The sequence below is a fragment of the Polyergus mexicanus genome, unplaced genomic scaffold (assembly GCF_030449975.1).
Source record: "Polyergus mexicanus isolate NDT 795.1 unplaced genomic scaffold, iyPolMexi1.0 SCAF_2, whole genome shotgun sequence".
Taxonomy (NCBI): Eukaryota; Metazoa; Arthropoda; class Insecta; order Hymenoptera; family Formicidae; genus Polyergus; species Polyergus mexicanus.
This window is the reverse complement of record NW_027223322.1, coordinates 10195685-10212988: the sequence shown is the minus strand read 5'-3', so window position 1 is coordinate 10212988 and position 17304 is coordinate 10195685. Positions and strand designations below refer to the sequence as shown.

General features: G+C 37.9%; 1 protein-coding gene across 1 annotated transcript in view; it reads left to right on the top strand.

Annotated features, from left to right (window-relative positions):
• Positions 1–17304, top strand: part of LOC138941807 (zinc finger protein 541) — a 356780-nt gene that overhangs the window by 274545 nt on the left and 64931 nt on the right. Inside the window, exons 7-8 of the mRNA XM_070311688.1 lie at positions 5153–5262; positions 15901–16019. Of these exons, the coding sequence (XP_070167789.1) occupies positions 5153–5262; positions 15901–16019 (229 nt within the window). The remainder of the gene's footprint in view (positions 1–5152; positions 5263–15900; positions 16020–17304) is intronic.

Sequence of the window (17304 nt, the reverse complement as noted above, 5' to 3'; positions counted from 1 at the left end):
CACGCGTGTCGTCGAATACGGGTTGTGCGTAATACGTGTAACTGTTATATCACAGGCTTGATTATCGAAGTAAGTAGCGCGTAATAATAGCGTGATGTATGACACCGATAAGATAAAATTTCTGAGCAAACTTACACGAGGCTAATACATTTTTTGATAATTGTATACGATAAATAGCATTATCGATGTTTTTATTGAACTTTAATTAGACATCTATTTTTATTGTTTTAAGATCCGTGGATGATGAGCGTATCTTTCAGGATTATCGTACAGATGCGTGCCGTGAAAAAAGACGCAACTAGATTCAAACAAGGCGATCGATATTTCATATAACAATGATGGATCTATTGCAGTATTGTATAATACGTGTGATACATGAAATATTACATATCAACCTATTTATAAATTTCTATCTAAATCATTCAACTATCTATAATTTGCGCCATGAAATAATGAACAGTCCTCTCATCGATCTGTGCGATATAAATTTTTATTATGCCGTGGAAAATTGCATAATAGTTTATGTATATGATCTGCTTTGTCTTATTCATCGACATCGCGCGTTTGTATACGGAACGTGTCTCCGATGTGATCAACGTCGAACGTGCAATTATGCACGTTCGTCGAGTAGATCCATTCCCACTTTCTAAGCCGCGGGATTTCGAGAAGAGAGTATCATTTGGGAGCATGTGTGAAAGCTCTCGGGTGCAATTGCATTTGCAGAGACACGCTATTTCTCGAAGTAATAGTCTATCCATGAGATTCCCACGGCTTTTAGAATCTCGTATTCATTTCGCTAATAGATATTCGTATCGCGGGATATTCGCAGAGAAATGAAAATAACGAAATGTTAAGCGAGTTAATGTCATTAATGAGATATAGTTGATAATGAGCCTATAGTTTGCCTTTTTTAATTAATATATTAATTTTAATTTAATTTTAATAATTTTAATTATATTTAATACGTATAACGTATCTTTGTAAACTTATCTTTGTATAAGATTTATAAATTTTTACTATTTTTTATATATAGTTATCATGTTTCTTCCTCTTTTTTCTTCTTTTCCGTTTCTTCTCTCTTTCTCTTCTTTTTTTTATATTGTCTTTCTGACATTATCTCGAAGACTTAAAATATGGGAAAGATAGTTAAAGAAGAGAAAGATAGAGAGAGAGAAAATAAGTTTGACATTACTTTTCATATAAAATCGCCACAAAAAAATTGTAACACACAATATAGCTTCAAATATTTCATATACAATATTTCCTAAATTTCATAGCTAAATACTATTCTTTTGCCAAATCATGTTTACGAATTTATGAACGACAGACCGTGTCCGTCGCCAATTTGGCATGGATTCAAATGCAAAGTGATCTTTACGATCATCGAGAGATCGCCAAGAATACGAGTGCATGTGTAACTGATATTTCTGATTCAATCTAATCGGCCATGGAATTATTTGCAGTCATGGTCACTATGCGTTTGTTTTCCAGCAGCCTACACTGTTGACGTGAATACTATCATAATTGCACAGATCGCAACCACAAGGCGCTCTCGTTATTTATACACGTGTTGTTCAAATTATACACGTGTTGAATCAAGAACGTTGGAAAGTCTAACTGCAATCACTTTCATAAGCGAATGCAAAGAATTTAATTTTTATTATCTAACATTCATTTCAGGAGATATATGTGTATATATTATGGTTTTTTTTATTTTTCCCGAAGTATCGAGATTAACAAATAGATATTGATTTGTACAGTTGTTAAAACATTTTTCATTATTATTAATCATTAATTTTTCGACTATCAGATTAAAGTGGACGTTCAATTTTTTGCGAATAAAATGGATCAGTATATTTCTGGCTAATTTTATTTTAAATAATAATCTAATTATATCGTACAAAAATATTTAGCAACTCGTATATATGCATCATCTATTGCAATTGGCAATGCAATTATGCATACTCGTCGTGGCGAGACGCGCTCCGTCTTCTGAGACATACCGTAGATACGGATAGCGTTGGGTACGAAACGCGAACGCAATCGAGGCCGGGTCGAGGCGCAGTTCAACCTCGGCTCGGTTAAGTACACTTTATTAAGCATGCCATCTGCACGTTGCACCATCCACTTATGTGGTAAATGGAATTACAAACGCATCCCTAGCTACAGGATCCCAGGTTGCGGCTCACACCTTGCGTTCACAATGAGCGTGCATAGCATCGGGCTTAATGTTATAACAACAGGGTAACTGAATAATAACGCGAAATTCACAATCGTCAACAACGATTACTATCGCAAACATAAAATATAAAATATATCCACGGTTTTTTTTTTTTTTTCTATAATGCTAAAGCATTTATTTCGTACGAAGACATTCTATTACAGGGTAGATTCTTTTGTAACCGATATATGCATCGTATTATCATTTCAATCTAATCTTTTGATAGCATTGTGAATGCGCTGTTCCCCGATGGAACGCCAATTCTCGGTTGAGCGTGAGTCACGATTTTCTGACGGATTTGATTGATCGCATTGTGGCTGCAGTCCACGTTGCAGAAAATCCACATAAAAGAGAAACCGTAGACTACAGCTCGGCTACAATGATTTAGAGCGATGCGGGCACCGGCGATTTTGCTGATAACAAACTTTTACTCGCTTTATTTGACTGGCCGCTCGCTCGCGATCTCCGCGAAATCGATGAAGAATTTATCGGACGCGATGACGAAACCCCCGAAATTCTGCGGCTCGGTCAAATTCGGATGAGTATCTCCGGATATCGAGATCGGCGAATTATTCAACTGTGAGAGAAGCCGCCGTTTATCAAACTCGAGCTTGAGGGGCGGTATGTTGCCAGGCCATCGAAGACAGGCTCGATGATTTATTAAATTGCGGTCGCCGAGCGAGACAAGCAGAGAGAAAGAGAAACAATATTTATTAACAGCGAACACCAGAGCGAGCGAGATGCAACGTTTTTGCAGCGTCTCTTCGCCGAATTCGAAGACAAAATTATTAAAGTTCGTCGTATAAACGTGCATCTTCGATGTTTGCGCTCGTAGTCGACGACTATATGAGTTCCCGGTAAATACGGTCGCGTCCGAAGCTGATGAAAAGAGACTTGTTTACTCGCAACCTGCTGATTTTCGAAGTACGACGCGACGCGCCGGCAAAACTCGCGAGTCGAGAAACATCCGCGTAAAGGGCATCCGTGTACACAAGTCGGTTTTCAACTAGGAGCTCCCTTTTATCAGCGGGATGGATAAATCCTGTTTGTGCGAGAAAAATACGCGAGTTCAATACATATAATCGGTATGATATTGCGAGAGGGAGAGAGAAAGAGGAGAGAGTATAAATAAGAATAACTTTATTATTTTTACTGATTTTTCTCCATCCGTTTATTTATCTTCTAAAGAAAGAGAAATTTATTTTTAGAAAAAATATGTTGTCGCATTGATTTTATTTTTAAAGATGCTAACTGATTATGTATTCTTTCGTAATTATTTTGACATGAAATCTAGTGCAATATTCCACGCGCACATGGGGAGGGAGGCCATTTAGGTGTAGTATCTCCGGTTGATTTCCCACGACGTACGAAAAATTTTCCGGGAAAGAACGCTCGTCGACGCTTATCTTTTGTGTACACTGTTGTCCGTGTCATAATTTCGTACTAAGCGAACCCATCTTTTCTCCACTCTTGGCGTTGTGCAAATAGCACACCGAAAGTTCCCGACGTCGCTGCAGCAACAGCGGCAGCTCTGAAACAATAATTAATTAGCTGCCTCGCAATTAGGCGAGGCGTGGCAAGGAGAACGATGATCGCAGGTGTTGCCCGTTGGTAACGACAATCCATAAAGACGTACAAGCATTCCTGACATTGGAAAAGAAAATTGCAGATCCATGCTGTTCTCCTCGTAATCGGAAGCTAGTCGGCAACAGTTTCTGATCGCGAACTTATTCGTTAATTAATAATGGTATTTGAGAATTTTGAAAGGGTCTCTGTTGATTTTTTTCGAATATATATCTTTAGCCGACTTATATTACCTGAGATAATAACAAATGTTTGGTTAATTATGAAATAATGTTTTATCTATAGTTTTAATTCATTTTTTTTTTCACGTTCTACAACCGAAAGTTTTTCGATGCAATAAATTAAGAAATTTTTTTATTTCTCTTGTATATTGTTATAGATAAAGCTTTTTTTATTTATAGTGACAAGTTGGGAGACTTTAACTTAAATAATAAAATTACATAGTAAAATTACATATAACAATTTTTCTATTTTATACATTTAGCAAGTGTATTGATCAAAGCGTTCTAATTTTGTAAAAGAAAAGCTTGAATTTTTCTATATCATCAGTTGCGCGCGCATTTCTCAAGTATTAATTTTAATAATACAATCTTATTCATTTAAATTTTCATTAAATACAAATTAAATATTTCGTTATTATATCCAAATACATTATAATTTTTTATAAATTCTTTAAAATTTTTACTATGCCTGGTGTGCTTTTATGGAGAAATTATCTTAGCGAAATGAAATAATAAATGATATAACTTTTATATTATATATATATAAATTATATAATTCTTATAAATTATATATTATACATATATAATATGTATAAGTTATATATTATTGAGTTCGGTACATATACTGAAGCTTTCTAAGAAAACCTGCGTTGCGATACCATTAAAAAACGGCTGCTAGGAAAGCAGAGGCGATTCTCGTTAAGGAAGCCCATACAATCCTTGGCGAGAAGCCACTTTGAGATCTTTTCACAACGCAGTTTGGCGCTTTGGATCGATGTTGACGACAAGGCCAATCGACCATTAAGTATATCGTAGGTCGCGCGCAAAAAGAACGGTAGGCAATCAATCTTCCATATGTCGAAGTCTTGTAGACGCTACTTTGCGTCTTTCATGATGACGGGGAGATGTCGAGGGCACGGAAGAAACGTTGCAGGACGACCGGAATCTTGGGCGTCGTCGGCGCAAAAAGTTGTCAGTCCTCGACGATAAAAGAGCTAGTCTAGCGTCGAAGGAAACGTTCTTTTGCACTTTGGCAATTCGCGACGAGTCGAGCAACATCGATTTGACTCGGATCAAACGATCGAGGCGTTACGGCATTTAACGGATTCTATATCTTTGATTTCAGGTAGTAGCGAGGAATCGAGAGTCGGTGGCGGTGATCCTGGAAAGCTGGGAGTGAAGAAACCGAGACCGAAGGCATCCTCGCCGAATAGGCAGGGACCACAGCAGTGTCAAGTGAGTCGCAATTAAAGACATACAAGCTGTAATTTAAATTATTTTCGAAATAAGAATGAAATTCTGAGAATGACGTGGATCTCGGATAAAAATATAATGAAAATCGAATGTTTTTAATAACTGTTTTTACAAAGAAACTTAATCGTTTTTTCGTAGCCATTATCACAAAATAGCTAAATAATATTGCTTTATATATAACATTGTCATTACACACATAGTCATCTACCTAAAATTACCATATAAAATTCTCTATATTATCTGTCTGTTCTCTTCCAAAATTATTCTTTTGATGGCTCAATATTATTTGTGATGTTCTAAATGGATATATTTAGAATTATTAATAATTTCAAACGATATTGACACTTGTTACACGATCCGTAATAGGTGAACACATTGTCTGTCATCCGAATTTCATTCAAATTAGCTTTAACAATAGTATAACTGCTTATATATACATTGAAAATGTTTTCGCAATTACTATCACTCAAAATAATCCTGCTCCCGTGACAGATGGAGCGTACTTTACAACAACATAAGCGCATATATTTTCTGAAAAACAAGATCTTCCTAATTAATAATTAATTTTATGCCACAATTATACAGATATATTTAAGGAAAAATATTAACAATTTTCAACAATTTTAAATGAGATATCTCATACTCGGTAGAAAAAAAATTATGGTCTATTATCAATAATTATTCTGCGCAATGCGTACACTCATTTTGCCGTAATAAAATTATTCAGCTTTAATTATACTGCCATGCCAGGAACATTATTTTTAAATATTCTCTTGTGTAGTTTGGTCAAATTACGTGTATACATAATGTACAATAGCTATACGTTCTTGACGAATACATCTTTTTCGCCAGTACATTTTAATTAAATCTGGAATTACTCGCGGAAAAATGATGAAAGCGTACCGTGCTCGTACCGACATTAGATGATTGTCTGTTTATGTTGATTAAAAGTTTTTTGAAATAAAGTACTTGTGCGATTCGAAATTTGATATACGGCTCGCACAAAATTGCACTGCTCTTTAATGATTCGCGCAACGAAATTTTATAGCTATAATCCTTATAATTTAATGAGTAAAATATATCAGATAATTTTGCCGATGCACCGCGTAATGTTACGTTTAAGAACTCTCTCTCTCTTTCTCTCCGGCATTTTTTCTGCCTCTACTTTATTTGAACGTTTAACCTCCTTTTGAGAGCACGCAACGACAAAGAGCATTTTCACGTAGAAGAACGAGGCGACGGTTCGTTAGCGACCGATCGAGTTAGACGACCACGATCGATGACCACGGGGGTGTGCTCGAAAACCGTAGCGCGAGGCCACAAAATTCGTGCTAACCCGCCCCATTCTACCCCGCATGTTTGCCCCCTATCCATCCCTTTTGCCTGCGGCCGGAACGAGTCGAAATGGCGCCATCGAACGCTAACGACGCTGACCCAGTTTCCGCTCCGCTCTGCTCCGCTCCGCGCCGGCGCGCTTGTTGCTGAAAGCCATGACTCGCAGAGATGCACTCGCATCCGTGACGCGCAATCCGGATGAGTTTTCGCACGCAAACAGCATTTTTACGATGGTCCTTCGAGTTTGCTTTATCTCGATTTGCGTAAAAATGCCTTCAAAGTTTTTTCTTTTCTTTTTTTTTTCTTTTTTTTTTTCTTTTATGTCGCAGTTATTTTTCTTTTCAAGCGCGACGAATTTTTTTTAGATGCAAACTCTGTGATATCAAGCGCGAAGCACAGTTCGAGAATTCTTTTGTTACCTTCGTAACATGCTTTTTCATTCATCCACTGCGCACAATCGCGATTTAATATTTTTTAATTCACTAGATATATATGAAATCAATTTCAATGATATATTGATTTCCGGAGAAAGTACCGAGAAATTCGATCGTTTTTATCTATTTCCTTTTTCTTAGTATGTCTTATTTACACAATTGCCAAATCAGATTTTTTTTTAAGAGCGTGACAATTTCATAGATATGGGTTCGTCTCATCTCGATATATTGTGCGTAATATAAAATCTGTATTAAAATTTATATAAGTATATCACATGCGATTAAAATGAAGACAAACTTTATCCGTCTACAGACTTCTAATTAACGTGACTGTAATTTATTTCTACGCGAGGACAGCATGAAATGGCAGCGTTAGCCTTGATTTCAGCGCCCGGCTCAATTTTCTTCTTCCAAGCTCAACCCTCTCGTGACCCACATTAAGACGCACCGGCGACCGGCGCTGAAATGTTCGAGGCGCTTGTCGGTACTGTTTATACACGCGGTACACGCGCACGTGCAAGCGCCGCCGTGGCCGTGTGTGGCGGAAAGGCTGTTGAATATTCAGGCGATGCGAGCCTCGAGCAGGAAGAACAAACAAGGCGCCCTCGTGATGTAACACACGAACGCGATACCCGATTCCCCTCGTTCCCTCTCTTCCTCTCCATCCCGGTTCACCGTCTGTGCACTCGACCGATTTAGACGCGCCCCATAGCGGTATTTAGGAGCTAACCCTTTCATCCCCCGCGCGCCACCTTCGCTGATTGATCCGCTTTTCTCTACATCGTTCAAATGCTTTTGACCAAAGAAAACCGCTTTGCTTCTTAAGAGCTCATGGATTCATATTTTCGTGTCAAATTTAGCGTCTGATATGTCGATCTATATTCCAGGGAATTTTATTTACTCGATGTATTTAATTTCGATGCGAGATGAGAATTATACAGCCAACTTTGACGCTAAACTTGCGACGGGAATACGCATCGTCATGTCTAAGAAGGAATTCTCCTTCACAATTCTCCTGCCATCTTCGCGACTGATCCCTCGCTTCTATCTCCTTCGCCGTTTCTTGTTCTTCTCTGTAAAGGATCATACGTTACCTCGGGCCATATTCCCTCGTTCATATCCTTCCCATATAGCGCTACTCCTTGTCGCGTCTCTTGCTCTTTCATCTTCACTACTTGTTCTCCTTTATCTCTGTCACTTCCTCTGTCGTTCCATTCTCTCTTGTCGCCTTGTCTCTTCTCTTTCTCCTTCATAAGCCTCAACAGCCTCAGGAGCAACCCCTCGTGTGCCTTGTTACGTAATTAAATGATGGTTCGCCTGACTTGTTGACAAGCCTTGTCAATGTATCGAGTTAGCGATGAATTAAGTCCGTCCGCCTTGGCTCGATTATGGCTCTCGGATATCGATGCGATCACCAAGGGGGAAAGGAGGTAGCATTTGAAAGAGAAAGAGAGAGAGAGAGAGAGAACTCTTTGCAGTGGCGCAGCTCCCATGATGCTCGGTTGTCTCGCCGGAAATAGATTGTTATTCATTATAGGACGCTCGTGGAATTTTCCTCGTCATGACGGGGCTTTCCGTATTCCCATAATTTATACGCCAATTATCGTGCACGCCATTATGCGCGAGACGGTCGATTAATGCTGCGCGACGCGAGATAAAGTTTTTTAATGCACCCTTATGATCGCTCGCAATGCATCAACGGTTTCCATTTTAGCCCTGTTGCGTGGTGCAATCCTCTCTCATAGATGCCATCATCTCTCTACTGGATGCGACGTCGGTGCTGCGTGCTAATTAATAATTCAAACGCAACACGTCGGGCATTTTATATCTTGTATAACAACACGGATGATGATGATGATGATATTGAAAGTTTGAAAATCTGCAGGATGAAGGAGAATAATACATGCGATTATTAATCGTTCCGCTGGCAGCTGATAGTAATTCGCGGCAAATATGAACACGTTTGCATTCGCATGAGATTTAATAAAATCGAAGCCTCTTGTTAAGTTTCATATGAGAATTTAATTCGCGTTTTGGTATATGTATATATATCATCGAAGGGACTATTGTTATTGCAATTATTTAATCCGAAATATTCGTGTAATTGTAAAAGCAAACAGTTTCATGCCATTATGAGGCTGATGGAATCGCCGATGAACTTGCAGAGCGTATTGATTTTTCGCTTCGTCGACTATACATTAAATTATTAATTAATCAGATCAGATCACGGTTCACAGAAACTCGGGAAAGTTTTGCAATAATTTCAATGAGCGAGTGCACTTTCCCGATAAATATATAGGCAAGACGACTAATGGATGATACGCGATAATTTAAAGGCGAGGAATGGACCGTACAATGGAGTTGACTGATTGAATTAAACGAGATTACTTGACTTTGTTACATTTGTGCCGATTAGATCGCCATTCTTTTCTCCGACTTAACTTGGTTTTTTAAAATTTCTTTTTCTCTTATCATGATTATCGTTAAAAATATATTTTTTATTTAGATGATTTTTTGAGAAAATCGATCGATGCAATTTTCAAATACGAGGGTCATTTCATAAATAATGCACAATGTAATAACGCCGCTGACTGGATGATGAAATTTTTGGACAGTTGTAATGGAGGACTTGAGGAAGCGATATGTGGTTTAAAAACTTCCATACTATTAATTGTGAAGCGACGAATGTTATAAATGATCTCTGTAGACACCTCAGGTACTGTGATGCGTGAAGATCAACGATGGTAACGATCAAGCTTGAAACTTTATGTGGTCAAAAATCCAACAGACGCGTCACGATACCTGATGCATCTGCCATTTCTAATATTCGTCTATTCACAATGAACACGCCCTATGAAAGTTTTTGAGCCACTTCCTCAAGTCTTCCACTACAAATATCCAAAAATTTTATTGCATCCTTGAGTCCGCGGCGTTACCACATTGTGCATTACTTATGAAATGATCGTATATTTATGTACGCATGCGCTGAATCGATTATTATTCTAAACACAATATATTGACATTTGCGGGTCATTAATTATGCCGATTTCAATCCAAATTATTGACAGATATACGCGCAGTTTCATTCCGCAGTTACATTGTGTGTTCGTAGTTTCTATTCTAATTTATTGTTCTTGTTGTTGATCCTGTCCTTCACTATTCTGTTACATTTCGTCCCAACCATATCTCCTTTGCGTATATATTGTACGAAGAAATTACTATCATCTATCTTGAATGTGATGGACGCGTATTAATGATAGTATTATAAATAATATCTCTGATAACAGCAATATATATATATTTAACTTATAAAATACTTAATTTTTAAAATATGTTTTAATTATGCTTGTGCATTTCAATATTTATTCATTTATTACTGTGGGAAACTTTTAGAAGAAATGTTGAATAGTTATATATGTTTATACCATATATATAATAAGTACATAAAAAGTATATTCGACATTAGAATAATGACAATGATTCCTTCTTACAATAAAACATCTCTTTCTCTTTCTCAATTCTGCATATAAAGCTTATAATATTTTTTTGTCGGATACTTGGTTCTCGCAAGAGAAGTATTTCGCTAGCCTTGTTATATCTGTCTTTCGCGAGAAGAATTTGCTAGTAAACGAACGACTCTGTACGGTCGCCCTTTGCAACACAATGAAAATCTCGAGCGGTAACGCGATTTCCTACATTCCATTCATCGCCCTTTTCCCTAGCAACATGGTCCGTTCGTGCATTGCTCGCCCGTCCCCGACTCTCAAACGGAAATAATATCCTCCCGCGCCATCATGATGGAGGCTTTGTGTCTTTACAGCAGTAGCAACAATGATGGCACACCAAGTCTCTTCTCCCTCGTGGAGTTTGCTCCCTCCTCATTATTTACGGAAGCACGAGTTTCTCGTCTCCTTACCGACTGCTCGTAATAAGATGCACTTCTTTAAAAGATTCCCCTGCCCGGAAGCGACAAATTACATTCGTCTCGCGGCCTCGCCCCCTCGGGATTATGCTACCACTTTCAGCCTCTGTAAAAGGAAAACTCGAGATGGGACGTGAACGTGGTTAGTCGGAACAAATGTTAACCGGATGAAACTGCAGATACATCCTACTTGCGAGTCGCTCGGCGACTGTTCTCTTTAGCGAGCTTCAAATAACGAAGTAATCTCTCGTCTCGTTCTTCCTCGCCGCGATTCTTTTTTTTTTTCTAGGTGTTGATGTTCGCGGTTAGATCATTATTGCGAACGATGCGAATTACGCCATACTATACTATCCCTTTGTGACATTTGTCTTCTTGTATATTTGTTTAGTAAGAAAAATGTAGTTAGAGTTATAATTTTTTTCACTATAATTATACGAGATACATATATTTTTACATCAATTTTTGCCCGGATAGCTTTACGTGAACATAAACAAAGCGTTTATTTAAATCAATTATCAGATTAAATCGAGTAAGAACATAGAGCTTAAATGGAAACCATTCTCAAACGGAAATCTTCGCGGACGTAGATCTCTGGAAACTTTAGAAAAGAGTGTCTTCGTCGTCAATATGCACGATTTCACATTCGATCTCCAAACGTATTCTCATCTTCGAGAGGAAGCGCGGCCGCGAGATGAATGTGGTTGGTTAGAACGATCGTTAAGCGGATCGGTCGATCGATGAGGAATCGCCGGCTTAAACCACGAATCACCGGTTGCCCCATACCATTAGGTAGCTCGATCCAAGGGTCCTTCTGTTTCCCGCGCGTAGCTCGCCTCCGGCCGAGGTTCCCTCTTAACGAAGTATCAATGTTACCATCCGCGAGATTACGTATTCAGGGCCCGCTGTTGGTCGGTGTACATTGGCGGCTTCGATCACTGCAGTTGTGAGATGGTGGAAGCGATCGAGAACCATCGTATGCATGCGATAGTGCGACTGAAAGATGGGTACGGCGGTGAGTGAGGAGAGGAGAAGGCGGGTTGGTAAAGGGAGCGGTAGCAGAAAGGCCAAGAGTAATGATGTTTATTTAGCTCTCAAGAAGAGGGATCGCGCCGGGGGTGGAAAATACGGGTTTTGGCACCGAGGATGATGGGTAAGGGACACGAAAGAGCGTGCCTTACCCATAGTCGTTGGATTCTCTCCACTCTTTTTTGTCTCTTTCTGCGGACTCTCTCCGCAGCATTCCCTCCGTTCGGAGGATTCTTCGTCTCGCTCGCTTTTTCTCTCCCTTTCGTTCGTATGTATATATTTTCTTGTCTCTGTTTCCTTCTCCATCTTTCTCCGCTGTCTCATTCTTATCTCGCCATCTGCTATTTCTATTGCCGCCTCTCTGTCACTCCGACCGCTCTTCATCGTTCTCCCTAGTTCTGATTCTCGCCTCGTAAATTGAAACTCCCGTGTGTTGGCGTTCGTGCATCTGGAGCTCCTTAAGAGTTAAGCTACGCAAATTAGATTTTCTGCTTAGGAGCCAGAAGCACGATTCCCTCTTTTCCTTGGCACTGGCCTCTCCTTTCCTTCATCCCCTAGCTTCTGAGAGATATCTTCGAGACCGTGCTTCATCTTACCTCGTGAATATATACGTCTGTCGTCCCTATACGTCCCCCAAATATTCTCGTTTATGTCACTTATAGCTTTTTTAATTCTTTTCACCGTAATTTTCACGTCTTTTTATCTCCACTCTAAGCTTTTTTCGCCTCTTCTTATCTCTCCCTCCGTTGATCTGCTTCATCTTCGGTCAATATTATCCACGACGCGTCAGGAACATCTTAATACTTTCTTTCTTAATCTGGATTTGCTGTCGGTAGTGGAAGTGGCGTAAAGTTTTTTTATCTGTGATCCAGAAATATTTTCTGTCATATTGGAAGGTATTTTTCGTTTTCTCGAAAATGTTCATTATATGTATACGCTCGTTACTTCATGAAATGGAATTTGTTGTCTGTTTGCTAAATCCTAGCAAATGTTTGCTGACAGACTGTATCGTTTAAGCTATACGTGAGTCGTCATGGCAACCGTGGCTCATCATTAAATAGTATCGCTTCGCATGATCGCTTCCAAGGATTCTGCAGGAAATTCGTATTCCGCCGGATGTCAACAAGTTTTTTTTTTTTTTTTTTTTTTTTTTTTAAACATAAAAACCAACATATCTATCCGCATCCATTTTCGCGATCGGTTTTACAGTTCAATAATATGGCTGTTTATAGATTTCAAAAATATATAAATTTTATAAAAGAATTTCTATATTTCATATATATTTACATTTTGCTTGTAATATTATTGAGTTGAACACAAAAATATGTCATTTTTCATGCGACTGTCAAAGAATTAACAGCTTCCAGTATACGCAGCAAAAACGGTTGACACTTACAGTTCCTTTTTCGTTCAACAAACGCAGATTTTTTTTAAATCAAAAGAAATTCTTCCATCTCCAGATATCCGATATTCCTTTGGGTTCAGCTTTTTCGTTTCATCGCTAACACTGGTGACCCGTGTATCTTGCGTGTCATCCAACGAATGGAAATAACAGTGAAACGAGAAGCGGGAAAGACTTTTCCGATAATGGAGGCCCGGAGTCGTGCCTTCGCACGTTCACCGCGTCGTCACGTGGCGCGATGGCGGTTGGAGCAGGTGCATTGGAAATTAATTTCGGCTTAATGCCGCGCCGCGTTACGCCGGCATCGCGAATCCTTCGACGTGACGATGAATTCCCGATGCCCTCCCGAGACGTGATATACCGAATCTCGATCGTTGGATTTCTCGAGCATAGCCATTAGAGCGAGTTTAGCCACATCCTATATTTTTCGCATCATTGATTCTGTTTGCGAAGTATACGGTCCAGTCAATATATCTAATCGTTCGATATTTTCTTCCTGCGAATGCTGAAATTCGTATTATAAGAATTTAATCTTGCAATCAATTCTCCGATAGCACAAAACAAAAAAAAATTTATCCTTGGGAAATTAATTATTTGATACTCGGAATAAACGATCTTACATTATTTAATGAAATTTAAAAACTACAAATTTTTTTATCAATTTTTAATTGATTTTATAATTTATGTAAATACATGAATTTAATTTTTTTCCTATTCTAAGATAATTTTATGGAATAATGCAGTTTATTTTAATTTGATAACTCTGTGAGATGATATCGATTCGGAATAGCAAATAAGCTCGTAGTAAAAGAAGCAGAAAGCGCAAAACATCTCAATCGTTTCTATCATTTCATGGACCCGCGAAATTTGCACGATTTTGCAAACTCGCCGTTGGATTTTCAGTTGGAACACATCGGTCGTGCTCAATTCCTCAGCCTTTGGTTTCCTGAAATAGTTCCTGAAATAGTGCGCGACCCCGGGAGGCGCGTATAATAAACCTAATTCCACATACTTAACGGGCATACCATCTCCGGAACCGGCGGCGCACGATGCGGTCGCGCACGATGTTAAATTTTCGAGTAATTTCTCTACGTACGTAGAACTAACTGCAATGATACGGCGATTTATTCTTTAATAGAACGGACGATAATGGCCTCGTTTATCAGAGAAACATTAATGACCGCGGAATCTTTACCATCGTCGCTCCATTTCGATACTTTGGAGCGAGAGTAACCAATTTAATTCCGTGAAATGGAGATAAAATGATCTCTTTTCATGTTATAGAACACCTTTTTATATTATAGAATGATATTGGCTGTTTAAGATAATAAACTGGATTTAATATTATTAATCTTAATTTAATCTCGATAGAACAATAATAGAACATTTTAAAAAAAATTTTCTTCTGAAACAATATGTCAAATGAAATTAATAATGCATGCAAAACCAATAAGAAATATTTTTGTTGTTGCGGAAGACGATGTAGTATTTCTTCATTGTAAATGATTTTTTAATTACTCTGTTTTTTATTAATATGTACTTTGTACTATCTATTAGAATTTTACTTTAGCGTATGCATTTTTGACAGTAATAAAAAATGTAATTTTATTTTAATAATAATAATAATAATAATAAATGTAGTTAATTTTTTAATAGATATTATATAAATATTGAAGAAATTGAATCCATAAACTTTGTAGAAAAAAAAAAGAAACAAAAGAAACAATTTTTATTTTGTATTATTACACATATAATTTAATGTTTATTTTTTTATATATATTTTTGACAATTGTTACATCTGGCATAACTTATATCTTATCTCTCGTCTGTTGTCAAAAATATTCAGCGATAATTTTAATAAATTCAAATATATGCTTTCCTCTTGAAACGTATATATTACGTGACTATGATTATAGATGTTTATTTTAAATATATTTTTGATGTTATTTACAAGCGTTTGACTTGAGATTGGAGCTCGAGAGATCCAGTCGTGCGCGAGTTAAGAATTACAACACTAGTGTGTCGTCGGTTACGGAAATTGCGAAATTATTCTTTTGCTGACGTTGCTGGATATAATAATTGTGGGATAGTAAACTTGCAAATACGAGGAAGATTCGCGTATATACGTCGCGCGATATTCACTCGGTATTGTCGTCCTAATGTCCGTCATAAAGCGACGTCCTCGTTTTATGAGGGTCATGCATGCTAATTGAAAATCATGCCACGCTCCAATTCGTCGCGCGGCTTTAAAACGGAGTCCGCGCCCGATTCTCTTCCTCATATTTAGCGCCGCTAATAAACTCGGCGAGAAAGAAATAGCGCAGGAATTTTGATACCTAGGAATTTTTGCGATATCGTAATAATCGGAGAGAAAGAGATAGCTTATATTCAGTGGCAAACGTAATCGCGCACAGTCGCACGATTCGAGAAACATTGCGCATAATTTTCATCGACATTGCTGTTAAAACGAGGGTTGTTTTTTTTTCTTTTTTTGGCCGCAGGTCTGCGGAAAGGTGTTCAACAACGCATCGGCGCTCACGAAGCACAAGCTGACGCACAGCGACGAGAGGAAATACGTATGCACGATGTGCGGTAAAGCGTTTAAGCGGCAGGACCACTTGTGAGTACAAATTAAATTATTTCTCGTCAAAATATTAACGCGCGAAATATTTACGAATATTCGGCCGAAATTTTTGAAATCGGTTGCTGACTAATTGTTGTAAAATAATTGACTGTAGCTAGCGAGTATCTTAATCTTGATATGGAATATCTGTTTTTATGTTTTATTATTTTATATTTAGATTTGCTTTACTTTACGAAAATCGCAAATGAATATCACGATATTCGATTAAATACTATTGATATCTTTTTGTGTAAATAGAAGCGCATTTATTTTCGACTTTATCGTTGCAATATCGTTATAAATTCGTTAAAGATATATACTAGCACTCGCCTTTGATCTATTCTCGCTTATTTCTGACATTTACCTACTCCTTGAACTAACTACCTTAATCGTGATAAAGCGTATTACGAATTCCCTGTATTATATAAAACAGAAATGAAAACAACACTCGAGTTAAGCTTAAAGGAAAATGCTGATGCTCACGGCATACTGAGCCGTTCATTATGTTCATCAAAGTCTCTCGACGTTCCACTTCAGCCATAGTGTACCAAGGAAGTACATATATATCGGCGTGTCTGTATGTGTGTACATGTACATATATGTGCATCTCTCCGCCTTCTCTTCTTTGCTAGTACGCTCGTAAGAAGCCTTCTAAGCTGTCTCGAAGTGCCTTCTTAAGATCGGTAGTTGGAGAAATTTCTACGCGCGTAGGTAGGTATGCCGAAGTAATCCCTTAGATATTTCCCCGATGTAATGCCTGGTTGTCCGGATATTCGATGGTAGAGCGCCCGCGAAGCTCTTCGTATCGGCACGTACGGGTATTAGAACTTCATTGAATTTATGGCGGTAATAGTTGCTGCTCGTTCCAGGAGGTTGTTCCTCTCTGTATCGTATTACATATCCGTTTTTAATGGCAATCTATTTAAATTAATTTATCGACGAAAATACGCGGATGTACAAAATTAGTGTAAAAAATGTTGAGATATTTAGATATCTTATATTATCAGATGATATTCAAAGACGTATGGATTATATTTATGTATGAGTAAAAAATCGATTAAGAAAAATTTAATGCCTTGTATTTTTACCTGCTATCTTGAAATCACTTATCAACATAAAGTTAGATAAATTATTCAATATAAGAATTTTACATAAATAAAAGGAGAAATGTAACGCATTTAAATGAAATGAAGAACGTCATCTTCTCGTGTGCGAAGTAGGATTTTTACCTTCGGGGCTTCCTGAGACACGAATGTGGAAAATGGACAGGCGCAATATAGGA